The sequence below is a fragment of the Marmota monax genome, unplaced genomic scaffold (genome assembly GCF_021218885.2).
Source record: "Marmota monax isolate L192 unplaced genomic scaffold, Marmota_monax_Labrador192_F-V1.1 WCK01_AAM20220418_F8-fsc00001, whole genome shotgun sequence".
NCBI classification, from domain to species: domain Eukaryota; kingdom Metazoa; phylum Chordata; class Mammalia; order Rodentia; family Sciuridae; genus Marmota; species Marmota monax.
This window is the reverse complement of record NW_026693777.1, coordinates 2,557,947-2,577,715: the sequence shown is the minus strand read 5'-3', so window position 1 is coordinate 2,577,715 and position 19,769 is coordinate 2,557,947. Positions and strand designations below refer to the sequence as shown.

The following is a 19,769-nucleotide window of genomic DNA, read 5'->3' as shown; positions in this document are numbered from 1 at the left end:
TTAGCATCATCTGAGACTTATGGTTGAGTGTATCTGATAAAATAATTCAGGCTTCAGAGGCTATAAATATTATTTCAGTTTAGGTTTTAGAGGCTCTAAATATTATTACAATTTGTATTTTAGGTTGAGATTCTACTTAAATTTCTTGCTTTTCTGAAAATGGAAACAAAAGTCAAGTAAGTTTTTTTATTTTGGGGGAAAGAGTATCATATTTCACTATTCAAAACTTTCAAATAAAAACCTATTCGTGTAACATTTAAGAGTAAGTGAAATGAAATGTTTTGACATTTTGAAGGCTATTTGAGAAGAGTATCAACTTGTAATCAAGTAGTATAAAGGAAGGGAAGGGAGAAGATATGGACTGTTTTTTGAAGGCATTATATTCAATTTGTAAGCATAGGTAAATATGGAGTCATTAAGAGGAAATTTAGCAGTGAGGTTTAGGACAGTCAGTGTAGCAGTACTTTCCATAATCTCCTGTTGCAATTATACCAGAGATCCCATAATATGTCTTTAGCCCAAGCTCTACTATTCATTTTCCTCATGTGTTTATAGAAATGTTTATTCCTTCTTCATTCATTGCTGCCTCAACCCACTAAAACATACCAAATCAATACAGGAACAAATCAATATAGTATCCACTTCATTATGTGTTAAATTCACTCAAAAACATATTTACTGAATAACTTGCAAGTAAATGGAAATAGCAATTTCAATGCAAAACTCTGTTAAAATAGTATTCTAGAAAATATGATTTTGTCTAGACTGAAAGTACAATTATATTATCATTGAATATTTTAATCTCAGAATATTTTTATAGCACATGACTATTATCATGTCACAGGAATCACAAATTCAAATTCCTTCATGAGATAGACAAAGTAGATGGGTAAAAGCTATAAAATAAAAGCATAAAATAAGAAGGAAGGTAAAATGTAGAGTGGAAGAGCTTTTTAAAAGCATTCAAATTCATTTAAATGAAAAAAAGTGCTAACCAAAACCAAAAGATCTTTGGACTTAATTTGTGTTAGAACTGCCTGTTTGGCTTTGATGAATGATAACCCATTTATAGCAATTTAAAAGTCATTTTCATATCCATAATGAAAGGCCACAGAAAATAAAATTGAACAAGGAATAAAACCTCATTGCCTTCCTTCAAACTCACCTAAGCATTTACACTTAGCTATCTAGACTCATTTCATCAATATCATAAAAACAATATATATATAGGAAGAAAGGAAGGAAAAGTTCTCTCAATTTTTACTTTCTAGAACTAAGGTTGACAGAACTCACTTGCATTTTTCAGATGTCTCATCATCTGGATAAGGGCTGAAGATCTGAAAATTTCTAGATTTCCGTCCTGGTATTTCAGGGTCCTCAGATGTGACTTCATTGGCTAACTCACTGGATTTCTGATGCATGCTTCCCTCAGAATTCATAGTGAGTTGCACATCTATCTGTGTACTTTTATTTATCCCAACAGTATCTTGTTCAAGATAAATGTGGGCTGTATCTGTATATAAACAAATAAAATAACAAATTATATTAAATGCCATAATTATATGTTAAAAAGTATTCAATCAAATGAATATTTTTTCATGGCTCGAAATGTATACTTACTAGTCTTATTATAATAAGATAAACATGTACAGTGTGGTGCTTGCCACTCATATTCCCATTTTCACAATCAAAAGACATTTAGGACAGTGGTTTACATCATATTTAAATGTTGGAATGACAAGGAGTTTTTAAGAATCCAAAGTTCAGAGTAAGGACCTAGTCCTTAGACAATATGACCCCGTCCCTACTTTTTTTTTTTTTTTGGTAGTATGGCATATTGACCTCAAGGGTGCTAAGACACTGAGCCACATCTCCAGCACTTTTTTATTTTTTCATTTTAAGACAGAGTCTTGTTAAGTTGCTTAGACCTTCACTAAGTTGCTGAGGCTTGCTTTGAACCTGTGATCCTCTTGCTTTAGCCTCAGAAGCCATTAGAATTACAGGTGTGTGCCACCATGCCCTGCTAGTTCCTACTTTAAAATCTCCCCAAATAATTCCTGGATATACTCAACATTAAGAATTAATGAATCACAGATATTATTTTCAAAATCCCTCAAAATAGAATACAATAAAATAATGATTACAGTGAAGTAATTCCAGCTTTGCTAAGGGCAAAATATTGGATGAGTTATTTAACCCATTCATAAAATACAAACATAATAAAATACAAACATAATAACACTTATATGAGTTGTTGTGAGGACTAAGTTAACTAAGTAATTGCCCTAGTACTAGACACTACAATAAATGTTGGCTATTATTTTTATAATCATCACTATAACATTTTTATCAGAAATGCACTATATATACAAGGGAACCTATTTTGTAATGCTTGGCTATCTCACAAAAAATATTTTAAGTTGTACTTAGTAAATATTAACTATTTCATAGGAACAGTCTATATTTAGTGGTATAATAAAATTTTGGGGGAAAATCGTACACATACACAAAAAAGTTTTTTTCACTAGTAAATCAAAAGAGCAAGTCTAATATTGATTGTAATGAGTACTTTTTAACTTCAGCAGAAACAAGTCTTTAAGAAGCATATGAATCTCACCTGCTTTCTGGTGATGACTTCTCCAAAGCATCAAACTTTAAATCCTTTTGAGGAAAAAGAGTAGTTTTAGAATAAAAAGAAAACAGAAACACTCACAAATAAGGTACTTCAAATATTTTTTCTAAATAAATTACTCATGATAAATATAGCCAGTTAATCCAAGTCTGTATTTTGTTCTTATGAGTAGCTAGTAGTAAATCTACTTCTATCTATAAATAATTTGTTTTTTAGAAAATTACTTTTGACTCCACATTGAGGAGAATGTGTATTAGAAGAGAGAAAGTGCTATCATAATTATATATTGTGGGCTATCTAGGACATTTTAATGTTATATTCTGTTTAAAATAATAATGTTAGAAACTGAAATCTTGTAACTGAAGATCACTTGACAGCTTTTGACATCTCAGAACTCTATATTTAATTTGCTTTAGTTCATTCACCATCCTGTTTTTCTAGGATAGGCTAGTATTAATTAGTAGAATGGAATCCTCAAAATCTGAAGGAAGAAATTTGATAAATGGAACTAAGAAAATCCTTTATATCATTAACAAATCATGTTTTCTAACACTAGCATATATCTGTATAATTAATTCAACGAAAAAGAATTGTATTACTGAAAGTAATATCAAAATAACAAAAATCATACTCAGAGACATATCATATAAAAATTTTAGGGCCAAATACCATATTTCAGTTTATGAGGAACAAACATTCTTCAAAAAGGAAACAGAATTGAACCATGGAGTACTGCCAACTACATAAAAATCCCTTTTCCCTGTGATAACACCACACCAACTGTTTTATACTCTTCAGTCCTCTTTGACCTGGTTGAGACCAAATTTAACATTATCTAAACTTGTTCCATTTCCCCACCTTCTCTACTCATAGGTTTATTTTTTTATTATTTATTTTTTTATTTTTAATTTTTTATTGTGGGTTGTTCAAAACATTACAAATTTCTTGACATATCATATTCCACACTTTGATTCAAGTGGGTTATGAACTCCCACCTTCACCCCATACACAGATTGCAGAATCACATCAGTTACACATCCATTGATTTACATATTGCCATACTAGTGCCGTTTAGTTCAGTATCTTTCTTCTTTGATCCTTTTATTCCTAACCTAGCGTTTCCCTTAGCCCATATCTATACTTGCTATTTGCTTAATAGTTTTACAGCTCTCTTTCTTTACCATTATTTTACCTGTAACTGGGCTATTTTCTTCAAAGTCTTACAGTAGACATGAAAGCTTTCCAATAAGAGGTCTCTGCTAATCCCTTAAGGATCTTAGTCATTATAGGCCCTTGAAGCATTATTTTTTAAAAATGCATCAATTTCTGGCACTTCTGGATTTTAATTTTAAGATGTTTAAAAGTTAATATTTAATTTTTTTTTTAAAGAACCTATGTGGTGTGATTTGAATCTATTTCTGGATATTTCTAAATTTGTCCAGTAGTAAAAGCTTTTTTAATTTGAACTACCCATCAGACATTTGAAGCCTGCTCTGCAAATTGGAATATCCATATTTTTCTACTAAGAATTTAATTTTACTTTAGAGTAAAAGAGACTGATTGATATAAGCAAACTATTGTTCAATCCTCTGAAAGTTTTCAATGCTCTTCCTCTCTGCCATACTGAAGTATCCTATTTAAGTATTACATTTGACCTTTCAAATTAATTTACTTATTCAGGAACACCCCAAAGCATCATATGTCCTGTGATAGGTACTGTGAAAACAAATATGAGAAACAGACACTTCCCTCAAGGACTTTATATATCAATGATGACAGCAAACTTATTCAATGATTTGAACAAAATGTAACAAGATCTAGGCAAAAGCTGTACAGCATATTTTAGACATACTAATGTTCAACTGGAAGACTCTACAGGACCTCATGAAGGAATTTGCTTCAAAAAAAGACACATGGGAATATGCAAAGTACAGAACTGCCAAAGAGTTAAAGTTTAGCATACTCAAAAAAATATTGGCAGACTATAATAAAAGGAGGAGAAAAGAAGAATCAGAATGGATAAAGAGGAGAAGGAAAAGATTTGGGAAAAACAAAGAGATATTTCTTTTATCGAAAGGAGAAGATTTGACAAGGAGTGAAGATTCCTAAAATAATAAACAGGTAAGGACAAAGTCCAAGATGCACTTCATCTGGAAATGTGTTGATCAAACAAACTGATGAGAAGAGGACACTAAGGGATCAGTGTGCTTAAAGTGTTATTCTGAAGGGACTAAAGTCATCTAGCAAAATGGCAGGAAATGAAAAGTAGAACTGGAAGCCAGACATATGAGTTTTCAATGACCACAGAAAAAAGATGTTAAAGAAGACAGATGAAAAAGCCAACAAAAACTGATGACAGAGAATATTCTTTTTACCTGTTAATTGAAAATACTTAGTCTTATTAAAAACACTGCAAAAACAGTACAAAGAATTCCTATATACTCTTTTCCTAGTTTCGCATATATTAACATTTTATCATATTCACTTTAATATTTTTGTTTCCTTATCTAACTACACCCACATTTTTTGAAATATTTGAGAGCAAGTAGCAAGTGTGATACTTTCGACCTTTCAAGAAAAATTTCAAGGTACTGCTCTATCATCTTACATTTTGACAAATTTTCTTTTCCTTATTCAAAAACCCAATTTATATACAACTTCTAAATTAGTACTTACTCCAACCAAGAGAAGAGTAATTCTAAATTCAGTCTTTAATTATTTTCCTAAAATCTTCAACCCAGGAGAAAGAGCTTTAAGAAATGATACTGGGATGAAGCTACTAAAAACTTTAGCTGAGCTTATTTGTACTGTCCCTTCAATTTTTAAAGAACTACATAAAGAAATATAAATGTGTAAGCCAATAAAAGGCCACAAAAGTGAAGTTAAGGACTGTTTTGCACACTAATCAATTAAAAAGATAAATGTTAAACAAAATGATATTCACTTCTGATTTAAACTTATCTCTAGGTAGATGAAAACTTAAAAAACTAAAACCATTCTATTGTTTCTTCTATTTCACATGGTTTGGAAACACTCTTTAGTAATTCACATCTGTGTTTAGTCAAGGTCATTGTTAACTGTTCTATCATTTTGACCAACTGAATATTATTTAAATTCATCTCTCCATATGAATTCAGAGACTAAATGAATCTCTTCTTCATAATTCATAAGTCTATTAAGTCTGATTTTGAGATTTAAAATGGAAAATCTTTATGACTACATCAATTCCTTTATTTGCTGTTCCATAGGCACATTGTTTTATTGGATATGAGAATTCAATTGTGTCAAAATATACTTCCCCAAATTTGCTTTTAGTATCTAATGCTATCATTAGATATTATACTAAAATCATTCTCTAACTATCTAAAAATGATATTATGGATACTACAATTACCAGGTATTTGTCTAAAATGACACCTATAGCTATTGCTAGAGTTATTCATCTGGAAAAATCAGGCAGATTTGGTGAATTTATTTTTTAACTTGGTATTTAATATGTGTGCATGGTAGCTGCATTATGTGCTTTGAAGATCCCATCACTCTCTCTAGTGACTTTCATGCTGTTTTCAATGGATCATTTTTGTGATCTAATGAATTCTTTCTTTACTTCTGGGGATGTCAGTTCTGCCAACTCAATGATAGTATTAAATCCTCAATTCCTTAGTGTAGAAAATTAACAGTATAATGATACTATTTCCTATCTTAGAAAAGAAAGCTATAAGATCCCCTTTTAAGTAGTATTCTCCATACAATTACACATTAATGTATAATATACTCAGTTAAATTGATGCTACCCAAGAGATAATTACTAATAATCAAAAATAACCTTTATTTCATGACTACTATACAGAAGTAAAGAGATGGTTAGAATCAAATACGGATTCTTAGAGGCTGGGAAATTCTGTTCTGCCTGGCTTTGTAAATAGTTTGTGACAACTGGTATCTGTGTAAACGGATTTGATGGTCCCCTGGGGGGTCAATACTGTTTACAGAGCTGTTTCTTCAGAGTGGTTGAGCTAGAATTGTCTCTAGGGATCTACCAGGTTACTCAGAATAGCAACATCCCAGCTACCTGAGAGCTCAGGGACAGAAAGAGACAAGGGGATATAAGTAATATGGACAAATACATTCAAATGAGTAAATCTCTTACCTCTTCAAATGAAGGTATTAGTTAGGCACATTTGTATCTAAAATGAACCATAGTGGAAATAATTTGTTAACGTGCTGACATTTTAAATGCAATGGTAACACTTTACATTCTTTTTTTGGGGAGGTTGGGGATGAGGGGTGTAGAGAAGAAGAATATTACTTACACCTTAGCATTTGATTTTATAAATATGTAAAGAACAAAAACCTAATGCACATTGCTTATCTTTCCTATATTGTTGATTACCATGCTTTTATTATGAAATTGTAAACTTGATATGATGATTTAATTACTACAGTAGCCCCACATTTAAAAAAAAATTGGGGATAGTTAAGGATTTCTTAAATATAAAATTAGTTTCAAAATAATAAGAACAGTTATCAACTAGTGGCTTCTAATAATTTCTAATAATTCTTTAATTTAAATATATTTCTACCTACCTACCTACCTACCTATTCATCCATCCAAAAGATATTTATTTCTTATAGTACATATTTCAAACCAACTCCTTATTTTGTGGAAGAGAGGGTATGTTTTCCACATAGATGCATTTTATATGTGCTTTTATCCCCAAACAAAATAGAAGTAGAAAAGCACATCAGAAATAAGTCATATCATAGTGATCCCACCTAATATGAGTATGTGCAAAGCAAAAGCTGACTAACCAAGTTGTCTAACTACCACAACACTGATGTATTTAGACTTTCCAAGAAAAACCACAATCAGTGCAGGGGTTGTAAAGACAGACCACAGGGCTTGAATGCTGACTTCCATAACAGAGCTGTATAATGCTTAGTAAATTATTTAACCTCTCAGCAGTTCCCCTATCAGTAAGAAGTACAATGTAATAGCAATGGCCTCAAAAGGTAGTTATGAAGACTAAATAATTTAAATTAAATCTCTCTTGGAAAATTATCACACAGAATACACAATAAATGTTAAATATTATCTTTAAATCTGCTTTGCTAAAAGTTTCACTATTATAATTTCTCCTATCCATAAATATCACACTCTCTGGATCATATTCAAATTTTCAATTCAAGTTTATATCTTTAATTAATTTCCCTCAATATTAATAACAAAAGCAAGAAAGACATCTATTGTCTTAGTTATTACTCCAACTTCCATATTAAAACATTTCTCAAATTTCCTAAACAAACTTTATTTGATGGTCTGTGGTTATCATATGGTTATGCAGCTAGAATCAGAATACTATCCTAAGAAGGCAACACTGTTTCTTATACGTTTATTGTTTTCTTTCAGGAAATGCTAGCAACTATGTGGAAAAAAAAATCTTTTAGAAACATTAACGTATATAGTACTTTCTTATTAAAATGTTCAGAAGACATGGAAATGGAAAATAAATAAAATGATATCTAATCAGTGACAAATACAAACAACAAAAGGGAATACTCAATGTGTTAATTACAAATTTTAACTTTCTTATTTTTAAAAAGCTTTATGAGATTGTAAAATCAGTACATAAGAATAGTACTTTGAAATTCAGAAATTCTGAAAGAAAAGATTCTGAAAGAAAACTCAGTCCTATACAAAGTTTGTTTCTATTAATTCAGTCTCATGAGAGGTAAACAGAAACTCTAAATAATCTAATTCCATTATATAATTTTAATATTCACTATTTAGCATATAATATTTTTAATTACAATCAGGATGACAGCAAATAGAACACAGTCTGTTATCTTTCAGAGAAATCTGACTTAGAAATCACAGGAAATTAGGTAAATTTTAAACATTTGTGTTAAAAAATGCAAACTTCTTACTTGGATAATGTACACCAACTCTCGCAGGGCTTTGTTTGTTTTTTGGCTTCAACAGGAATAAGATAAACAAAACTATAATTTTCACTTCAGGTTTTCTGCACACTTAATGTCATTCATAAAGACTGTCACTATACTGCTAGGCTGTCTTGTTTTACATCAAAAATGAAATTATAACATATCTTTTTGTTTTGTTTATTTTTAGATCTCATCACTAACTTAATCATCAACAAGTTGTTGGACACATAACCGAAGAATTACATAAATATAGTCTCAACAACTTATGGTCTTCTCATTTGTATTTATCACCCCTGCAACCCCCTTTTTTTGGTGTAAGCTTCCTATTACACTCATCTTCCTGAAACAGCAAAATATCAATAGATACATTAGATTTTTAAAAATTCACTGAAATAAAATGAGTCAGGGAAATACTGATGTATCATTTTAAAGATATATGTAAAGCAAACAAGCATTAAAATGAATACTTTATATTTAACATTTATTTAGCACTAATTTGGTGCCAAATACTGAGTAGAATGTTAAGGTAAATAAACAACAACAACAAAAAAGTGTATCTGCTTTCAGGTGAGATGAAAAATGAGTCAGGGAGGCAGACAAGAGTAATACTTGCAAAGAAATAAACAAAAGTCTGATTGCAGAATGGGAATGGTCCCAGTGATTTGCTCAGTCATCCAGATCCTGAGAAACATTATGCAAGCTATTTATAAAATTTTATGTTTTCTAGTAAGTATATTAAACAAGAAACAAGTAATATTAACATCACAAATATTTTTCAACATGTAATACAAAAATTATTTTGAGAATTTTATTATAATTCTTTTTTGTACTAGTAGCATATCTCAGGTTGGAGCCACCTGTGACTAGTGGCTGACCACTGGAAAGCACAGATAGAGATTCTTATGTAGTTCTAATTAGGCACACTGTACATATATTGAGAGGAAATAAAAAACGTGGGAGAGTAGAGACTAGATGTAGGTGTAAGATACTGAATTAATCTTTTACAAAGGTTTGTAAAGCCAGAAAATCAAGAATCCTGTCAATATCACATGACTTACTCATTTGAATATTAGGGCCAGGCAAAATAAACTGTATCTTTTGTACTCCTATATGTGATTGTGTATCTAGATAAACATAGAACTCAAAAGTAAGTAGTGAGATGGCTTTATCTCTGATTATAATAATCCGAAGAACTGATGTACCCCATTTCAAATTATTCAACAGCTATTCAAAGAAAAGCTCTATTGGAATTGTGTTGTTTGTTTTATTATTAAAATACCTACGCAAAATGGTGGCACTACATCAAATTTTTTAAAAAAGTTTTTGTTCGTCTCTCCAAGTCTTAAAATAGTCATAAACATGTTAGTATTTATTCTGATGGGAAAAAAGTTCAGATATCTCTGTAAGAACTATTAAAAATATATAAATATTTATGAAATTTTTTCATAATGCTTAAAATTTTCAGTTTCAACATCCTACTACATGAAGGTAATGAACACAGTAGAACAGTGTAATCTCCTAATGTTAAGGCTACCTAGTTACTTATGAACATACATAAATTAAAGTTCAGTAAAACTTACATCACCTGATTTAAAATATTAAAAATATTATTTTTGGCTGAAATGATAGTGAAAACTATCCTAAAATTTGATTAACATAATGGTAAATGTTTATTCTTTTTCTTTTCTAGTGATATTAACTCTTTATAAGAGACTTCTAATCTCTGTAGCCTTTCTCAGCTTTTCCTATCATAAGAATAATTTAAAAATTAAAAACATAAACTGAGTAAGTCTTAAATTTATACAACTGAAAGTAAAATAGATTTAACAAGTACATATTTTTACTTAAGTATGAACATATACCAACTGTCTGTGAACTCAACAATTTTGTAAATAATTTATGGAAAACAAATTTTCCAGTAATAAGTATTAAGAGAAAAAAAAGATTCTCTTTATATGTGTGTTTCATTTTGTTTAAGATCATCTTTAGATTCAGAAAACAAAACAGAAGAATCACCAGTCAGACACTAAGCAGGAATCACTGAAACATAATGTTAGTTCTAATGGATGGATGATTGTGTTTGGTCTTTTGAAACTTTGAAGTATAGGTAAGTCTTGATCACACAAATTAATAAATCCTAAAGCTGGAGTTAACAATAACCATTACACCCAAATTCTGCAGCTTAGCCCAGCCAATTTTTCAAAAGGTCAGGTTGTGAACTGGAGAAGATCAGGGAGGTCCACCGCATAGCTTTGTTGCCAGGCATCTCTCGTCTGGATTGTTGCAGGCATTTATTAGTATTCGTCAGCAGACTCAACAAAGCAAACAAGAAATTCAAGCACGAATAATAAAATGAAATGCTGCTATATAACCCTTTGTCATTCAGCAAATATGGGACTTTTTAGCTACATTGTTCCTAAACCTGGGTTACTACTTTAATTTTTCTCCACAGTGCTGACTGAATGAGTATGCATGTGTGTTAAATGCAGAGCTCCCCTAACAACTGCAGGACTGCCATTTAATCTGTTGGTAGATGGACCATTTCCTGTGGGAACCCTAGCTATGATTTCCAGATCCACCAAATAAATCTCAGATTAAGATTCCAAATGAAACCTGCCTTTGGCAGATAAAAAATGTCAAGATGGATATAAACAGTAAAATTATAAATTATCTAGGTGTTGCATGACAAACCAATGCTCAATTTTTTTTGTTGACATGTGCCCAGATATCAAAACTATATGAGACATTCATCAAATGTCACACTTTCATAATATTGGAGGCATCATTAAAACTGTTTGACTAAGGACCTCAAAGTGTTTAAGCAGTAGCTCAAAAGTATATTTGTGCAAAGTAGAAGAATAAATTTACATATCAGCAGCAGCTCATAAGGGATGGGTAAATATTCTGTTTATCTCTCATTGTAATTCAGGTTACTTTAAATACAAGGTTTTAGGAAATCATTATACTCTATATGGCATCATTACATAACTTTCTATGCAAATGATGTTTTATTCAAATTCACCATTTGTTTTAAAAAAAGCACAAAAGGAAAAGGTAGAGGTGTTATTTCATTAATCAACTGTGACTTCTGAACTACTGCCTTGTTAGTCAGTTACACTACAGCATCATCAGCCCCTGGTTAGAGTTGAATTTTAAACTTTTTAAAAAGCATTAAATACCTGAAATTTAAAAAGTCTCAGAAAAGTAAATTTGTTTTTTGATGTGTTCATTTCAAATGACTTGGGGGAAGGTATAGACCTTTTTAAAAAATAAAAAGGTAATAAAGGGTGAATACAGAACATCTCAGCTAGCAAATGGCCTATTAAAAATGCAGAGGAAGTCTCTGATGCTACTTTCTACTGCATTCTCATGAGATCAAGGACTCCTTTTTTAATGAAAAAAAATTTCTTTTGGTCTTTGCTCTTCTTACCTGGACTAATGTAGCCTTGTTCTAGTCTTAAACACTATATTGGTTGATTATAAAATAATAAAATACAGGCAATGAAGGTTTCTCAAAAGAACAATCGGCTTTCTTGAACTGTGATTTTCTTTCTTTCTTTCTTTCTTTTTTTTTTTTAACTTTCAATTCCTATAAGCAATTGAGTTTATGACTTCAGTGACTAAATTTTGCAACATTGGTTCTAATAAAAATTTATAAAGCATCTCTTTAAAAACAGGGATTCTTTCAAATTACAGTTTCTTTACATTTATAGTAATCTGGGGAAAGGATATAGAATATATTACTTTGCATTCCAAATCTTGAGAGTCTGTATGTAACCCTGAAAATTTAAGGACTATATATTTGTTCTGTCTTTCCTATCATATTTTTTTCCACATACTTGTTGGCTCAAAGAAATTAATGCTAAATAAACTTTACTTATATCCCAATCTCCTGGAGACTGATATTAATTTAAATTTTTAATTTTCTAAGGTAGAGGAAGATATTAATAAAGAAAAAAGGGTATTTGTGCTTAACTTGATTATAATGTAATACTAAAAATGCTCAAATCAACAAATGTTGTTAGTTATGTTAGTCAACTGTTAGCTAGAATATATCAAATTACATTAGGTACAGATAGCAAGATTGTATTAAAAAGGAGGATTTAATTGTTAATTTAAAAAATACTGAAATAGCAAAAGTCTACAATATGTAATTTCTAAGCACCAAGTATAATTTTATCATATAAACTGCTTAGCTTTTACTTCTTACCCATTAGTGCACTAATTTAAAAATATTAAAAGTTTATGCATAAAAACAAGAATCAGTCAAACATGAAAGTCAAAATATGATTTTTAAAAATAATTATTTTTACCTTGCATTTCATCAGTAAAATTTTACCATTTGGCAAAGAATTATCAATTTCACCCAAAAATTATAAAAGATTTTTTTAGGGAAAGTGCTAGGGGCTGAACCCAGTGCTGTCCATCAGCTACACCCCCAGGCCCTTAAAATATTTTTAATTAAATCACTGAAACTATGAGATAATGTACTTAACCAATTTTAAAAACTTAAAGCCTGATTTGTTTTTGCCTTTTCATATTCCCCACAATAAGCAAAACACAAAGAAAAATAGTGTATTATATTCTTCCCAAAAGATAATAATGACCTACAGGATAGAAAACAGACCACTAAAAGTTGAGTTATTTAGTGAAATCCTCCAAAATTTTTTCTTCTAGTATAGAATTATTTATAACCAAAACATAGGGAGAAAATATACCGTAAAATATATAATTTTGCCATTTAGGAAACATTTCTTGAAAAGCATAATGAATACCTTTAAATCCAGGATGTCACATCAGTCCTGCTTTACAGTCAACCAGGACCAACTCTGTAAATAGCCTTAAATTCAGTCTATAAACTAGTGTACACTGATCTTCTAAATCAACAAAATGTCAATGCTCACTTACAATTTTATAGCAATCATATTAAGGAGACCACAACAGTGATTTTATATAAACTGAAATTCTAATTTCTAGAAAATTAAAGATTCAATATTATAATATTAAGATTTGTGTTGTACACATTCCAGGAAGTGTTCTGTCCTAAAAGACCATAAGTAGAAATGAATGAGGATATTTACTGAAGAGCACAGAATCCTATGGAAAAAGAATTTTAAATGAAGCAAAAAGACTTTTGGCAAATTCAAGTCATTTTTCCTATTTCCAAAAGCATTTCCTGTTTTATGTCAAAAATACATTTGAAATTACTTGCATAAGTGAAGTTGGTATACCCTTGAACCCAAAAAAACAAGTCACAGGTTCTACAAAGAGAATCATACCAATAGAATAAAATGACAGAGGAAATTCTATTAAAATAAAAAAAATATCATTTTATGTTCATTCTTAGAAATGATCATTTCTATAAAGTGGAAGATCAAAAATGTAGTAAGAATTTCACATGAAGAACTATAGCTGAACACATTTAAAACACTCTTTAAATTTGGGGAAGGGAAGGAGTGGGGAGGGGAGGGGGAAAGAAAGATTGATTCCTATCATCTTACAAACTTATCCCCTATTAAGAATTTATGGGTGGGTTCATGAACTGTAACAAATGTACCAGGATGGAGTGGGACTTTAATGGTGAGGAAGATTGTGCATTATGGGGGTTGGAGGATAAGGGAATTCTGGGGTTTTCTCTCAATTTTGTTGTGAACCTAAAAGTATTCCAAAAATAATAAAGCTAATTTTAAAAAGGAATATATGGCATAAACTCACCAATATGAAGTATTTGTATCAGAAATGATGTCAAAACACAGTTAATAAGAAATGTTATATAACCAGCTAGAAAATTAAGTTGCCCTTGTAACTATTTTTTGTTTTTTTCATTCCATTTTTCTATGGAGCCCAAGATTAATAACAGAATCATTCTTAGTAAGCTTAAATAATAAAGAAACCCCAGAACCTACTTATTTTAATAAACTTATTTAAAATAAAAGAAAAAATTTAATAAAAGAGTACAACCTGCATCATTATTCTAAGAGTAGCCTTAGCGTTTCCTCAGGAAACGAATCAATCCTTGTTGGCCAGCTGCCAGGATCCTACCACCACTCTGAAATATTCTAGGTGGTCATGTGTGAGAAGCCACTAGCACTCTATTAATCTAAGTACTATGGAGCTAAATAGTAAATTTAATCAAATCTCAGGCATTTTCTCTTTTCAACCCCTCTAGGGCATATGAAGAAATTTAAAATACAACCTTAACTTCACACTTGCCAAAAGGAAAAGGCATATATTCTGTGATGTCACTAGTCTGAATAGTTTTTACTGCAATCAGAATTCAAATATAGCCAAATTAGATATTACCCTTAATGAGTATTACTGATTCTATATTACATTCTACCAAATACACAAACATAAACTATTCCTCTTTGAAAAATCAATTTTCTAATGATAGTATGAGTATTACATTTGAAGAGAACAGACTTATTAAACTGATAACAACAGTATTTGATATGGTTAATATTTCCTAATATTTTTGAAACTTTAATACTTAATTTCTATAATTGGAAAGAATAAGATATAACAACCACTATTTATTTAAAGATCCTTTTGTCAGCAATCTATTTTTAGCCTTTGTAATCACTACCACCACCACATTAGTGAAAACACTCTAATATTCGAAATATATTAATTCATTTCCTGTTTTCAGGCATTGTAGTAGGGCCTCACCATACATCAAACCTAATCTTCACGAAGATTATTTCTCCATTTCCCCACAAGAAAACTCAGGCTTGCAAGTAGTTATGAACTTGTATACAAGTCGAGGTGATTAGTAAGTGAAAAATTAAAAGATCTATCTAGCTCCAAAGCTTGTGTTGTTTCTATCATAATACTTTATTGAAATTATTAAATGGATTGATTTTCCAGTACAGTTCACCTCTACTTTCCAATATAGGAAATAAGCTTAAAATTAGTAATTACTAATTAAATTACTATTTAGAGAATATATGCCATTACTTACATTTATTAAATATTATTTTCTACTGATTAATCATCTAGATCTGTTGAAAACCTTAGTTTCAATAAGTTCTTAATCATAATTCCTACAGATTATTTTTTTTCTACCAGCTATCTTTTTGGTAGAAATGAATGTTCATTCTAATCTGTTTTGTTCCTTTCTGCTTGAAACAAGTTTATGAAAAACAATTGAGATTCTACAATCATATTTTCATCATAATAATCAGTGACATTTAAAAGCATCATAGATGTTTTTCTAGAGAATTTCTTTAGTTGTTTAATCTTAAAAAAGTTTGCAAATCATGCAAGTTTCAGTTATAATTTCATTGCAGAATAACAGATGAACAAAAGGTAAAATACTAAATACCTTGCAAAAAGAAAGGTGAATGAATAAAAGAAGTAGATGGTGGTACAGATTTAAAATGCTAAGTATGAGGGACTGGGGGTATAGCTCAGCTGGTAGAGTGCTTGCATGCACAAGGCCCTGGGTTCAACCTCCAGAACCACCAAGTAAACAAATAAACAAATAAATAAAATGCTAAGCACGAATAAACAGTATTCCAATTTAATAAGACACTAAAAAAATACAAGTTACCTTTTGTTAAATTTTATTTATTAAGAAAAATTCTTTTGATTATTTATTTCGCAGTAAAACCATAAGAATCATGACTATAAAAGATAATTGCTAGTCCAATTCTAGAATAAAGAGGATGAGAGTTGTTTTTTATTTAAATTTGGTAAGATAAGATTTTTCAAAATATTTACTAAACTTCAATAAATTGCAACATATAAGGATTCTACTAACACAGGTAGTTTTAGAAGAGGTTTCACACCTTGTTTCAAATGAGTACAAAGAATCCTGATTTAGAATAATGCTCACTTTAACCATAAAGGCCAATTAGTTAAAAAACATGCAATTCATATCTAAATTAAGATAATACATAAAAGTAACTATTGTGTTTTAAAAGCATAGTAAATGATTCTTATATAATAAACTTTAAGGTTTTTGTCTAAGGCTTCTTCAAGCTGTGGAATTCTCACCATTTCTTATTTTTACTTTGTAAAAAATATTTAAAAGATAGCAGATTTAATATTTAATTTTGGTATGCATAGTAACCTTTTTTAACCTTTCTTAGGGAACACTGACCCCTAAAGGTTCTAAATTTAAATAAGTTTCTCACAATTTTCTAAATTTAACTGGTATCTAGCCCTCATTTTAACCTACATTATTAGAATTATATATACTTATGGCAGAAGCATTTATCAATAAATAATACATAAACTATCTCCTAAGGATCACTGAATGCCATAAAACCATTAGACCATGTTTCTGCTAATAAAAATTACCTAAATTAATGTAAAAAATATTCAGGAAACTACAACATTATTCCAAATAATTATTCATACAAGCTTTCTGATCTCCATGCCTTTTTTTCTTACAAAGTAAATGAGTACAGTTGTCTTTGGTATCCATGGGGAACTGGTACAGGAACCCCCAGAGATATCAAAATCTTTAGATGCTTAAATCCCTTATAAAAAATGTCATAGAATTTGCATATAACCTATTTACAATCCTTCCATATATTTTAAAATCATCTCTAGATGAATTTTAATACCTAATACTATGTAAATAGTTGATACATTGTATTGCTTCAGGAATAATGACAAAAGGAAATTTCTGTCCATGTTCAGTACAGAAGCAATTTTTATTTCCACATATTTTCCATCCACAATTGGCGGAATTCTAGGATACAGAATATACACATACAAAAGGGCTAAGTGTAAGTGCTAAAGAGGACTAAGCAATCAATCATAGGTCAAGTTGTTTTTTCTAAGGGTTGATTTTACATAAGCATAAACTCCTTTGATTATGACATTTCATTTCTTAAAAGCAGACAAAAGAAAATGCTGAAAAAATAGAAAGTTTTCACAAAAGGCAAAACATTATTGGTACCAATCCCCATATGGCAACACATATGTATTCACACTTATATACTTCTATCGACTTAAACAATACAGTCAGTGTTGTTTTTAAGTTCTTTAAAGAAAGTTGAACACATTTTGTAGATATCTTCACTACTCCCTTCTACCAACCTTGGCTTTACATTTTCCAAGATGTCTATAATGATAAAAACAAACAAAATCGTAAATGGTTATATCTGTTACATTATCTACCTTATCAACTCTTTGGACTTAAAATATTTCAGCAGTGCTTCTATAACAAGGCCAGGAAAAGAATGGTCACTTTTACAATTATAAGAAGTAATTCCTTTTTGTCTTCCCACTTTTTAGATACATTAAACATTAATTCCTTTGGTTCCTTAAACGCCCTATGGCCTCTGATTTGAACAATATGATTTTCACAACAATGTGACCTGTGAATAGGGAATATAAACAATAGGTATGTCGCAATTTGCTTACTTTTTCTTATTTTGTAAGTAAATTGAGGAGAATGCTTTCTGAACTCCTGAAACGAAGAATGTTGCTTGCTTACTTGAATAAAATAATAAAAATATTGGGTTGGAATGTTGCTCAATGGTAGGGTGCTTGCCTAGCATGCATGAGGTCCTGGGTTTGATACCCAGTACTAGCAAAATAAATAAATAAATAAAAATATCTACAACAAAAATTAGTTGATCACACACCAATATATTCTTATCATAAACCTGAATATAAAGAGAGTAGGTCAAAATTAAATGTCACATAGTCCATACATTAAAACAATTAACATTAAGAACCTTTAATCACATTACTCAGATACTATGTATTACTACTTTACACACAATTCAATAAGTCATCTGGATGCTAAATTTGTAACAAGCAGCCCAGAGTCCCAAGTTAGAAAGGAAATTACTAACGATAGCATTAACAGCAAGAGGGTTCATATAGGTTATATATGCTTTTATATAAGTTTTTATATGGAAGTCAAAAACAATGCAGAATTCAGAAAAAGGTACTCAGAAAGCATAATATCTTTTAATACTTCAGGAAAAAATATGTAATCAACTGATTTAACATAATGACTATGAAACAGCCCCCACACCAAAAAGCCTTTAACTTTCTAAAACAAGGAATAATGTGCCTGAATATTGGTGAATTTGAAAAGAGCATTATTGTGGGTAAAAGGAAACACAAAAGGGAAAGATTATATAGTACTTTAGTAAGAATTCTATATTTTAAATTATAAAATTGAGAAGAAATGAAAAAGATGTATATAAAGGTTTAAGTTTTCAACTGTATTATATTCAAATGATTCATTTTTCTAAGGATTCCATATCTTCAACATTTTACCATAATAGACTTTAAATCCTCTTTTTCCCTGTTCCATGTAGATGTTGCTTACATGTAGTACCACTCATTTATCTGTCTGTCTGTCTATCTATTTCAGGCTCTCAGTCTATGAGTTTGAAACGACTTTCAAACTGTTTCTGTGCACAACTGTTCTGTCTCTTAGGCTGTGTTCTAGGCCTGTGTGTAACTGTATTTGCTTCTCTCTGTCTCTTCCTGTGCCTCTCTCTCTCTTTCTCAAAGAATCTTTGTTTCCATCCCCACATCTCTACATCTTATATCTCTGCAGATCTCTCTTGCTCCTTCTGATTCTTTCCCTCTTGAAGTGCCTCTGGGTGTGTCTCAAGATGTGAATGTCTATATCTATGTGTCTCAGTCTATTTCTATGTGTAGTGTATGTGTGTTTTCTGTCTCTTCTACTATGCATGGCTTTTGCCTCTGAGAGTCTTTTTTTGTGTGTTTATCTGTGTGTATGCCTGTGCTTCTAGTTTTGTGCGTCTTTCTTTCCTGTCTCTCCCTCACTGTACATCGTCTTCTCACTGTATCTCTTACTCTGAGTCTCTGTTTGTGTTTCTTTCTGTGTGCTTCTGTATATATGTCTATGTTTGTCTGTGTCTTCCTCTCTAATTACCTCCCTTTCTATGTCTTTTTCTCTGTGAGTGTGCCTCTGTATCTCTCTTTCTCTGTGTCACCATCTTCTCTTTTTGTATGTTTGTTTTTATTTCTCTGTGCATCTTTTTCCTCTTACTCTCAGTGTCTTTTTTATGTTTATCTCTTTATTTATGTGCACATGTATGTCTCTTTTTCTGGGTCTTTGTGTCTCTTTTGTAATACATGGATCTCTTTGTGTGGGTATCCTTTGTGTGTGTGTGTGTGAGTGTGTGTGTGTGTGTGCGTGCACGCACACGCCCAAGTGCACATATGTTTGCATGTGTGCATGTCTGCCTCA

General features: G+C 30.7%; 1 protein-coding gene across 9 annotated transcripts in view; it reads right to left on the bottom strand.

The window, feature by feature from the left end:
• The window catches only part of Mipol1 (mirror-image polydactyly 1), a 400,912-nt gene that overhangs the window by 227,511 nt on the left and 153,632 nt on the right, over positions 1 to 19,769 (bottom strand). For 7 of the 9 annotated variants that reach the window (XM_058584488.1, XM_058584490.1, XM_046461021.2 and 4 more), the window contains 2 exons: positions 2,618 to 2,661; positions 1,294 to 1,513 (listed from right to left, as the gene is read on the bottom strand). In XM_058584488.1, the coding sequence (XP_058440471.1) occupies positions 1,294 to 1,513; positions 2,618 to 2,648 (251 nt within the window). In that variant the 5' untranslated portion in view covers positions 2,649 to 2,661. Of the gene's footprint in view, positions 1 to 1,293; positions 1,514 to 2,617; positions 2,662 to 6,782; positions 6,820 to 19,769 lie in introns of all 9 variants that reach the window. The other 2 variants (XM_058584489.1, XM_046461022.2) reach the window with 1 other exon arrangement.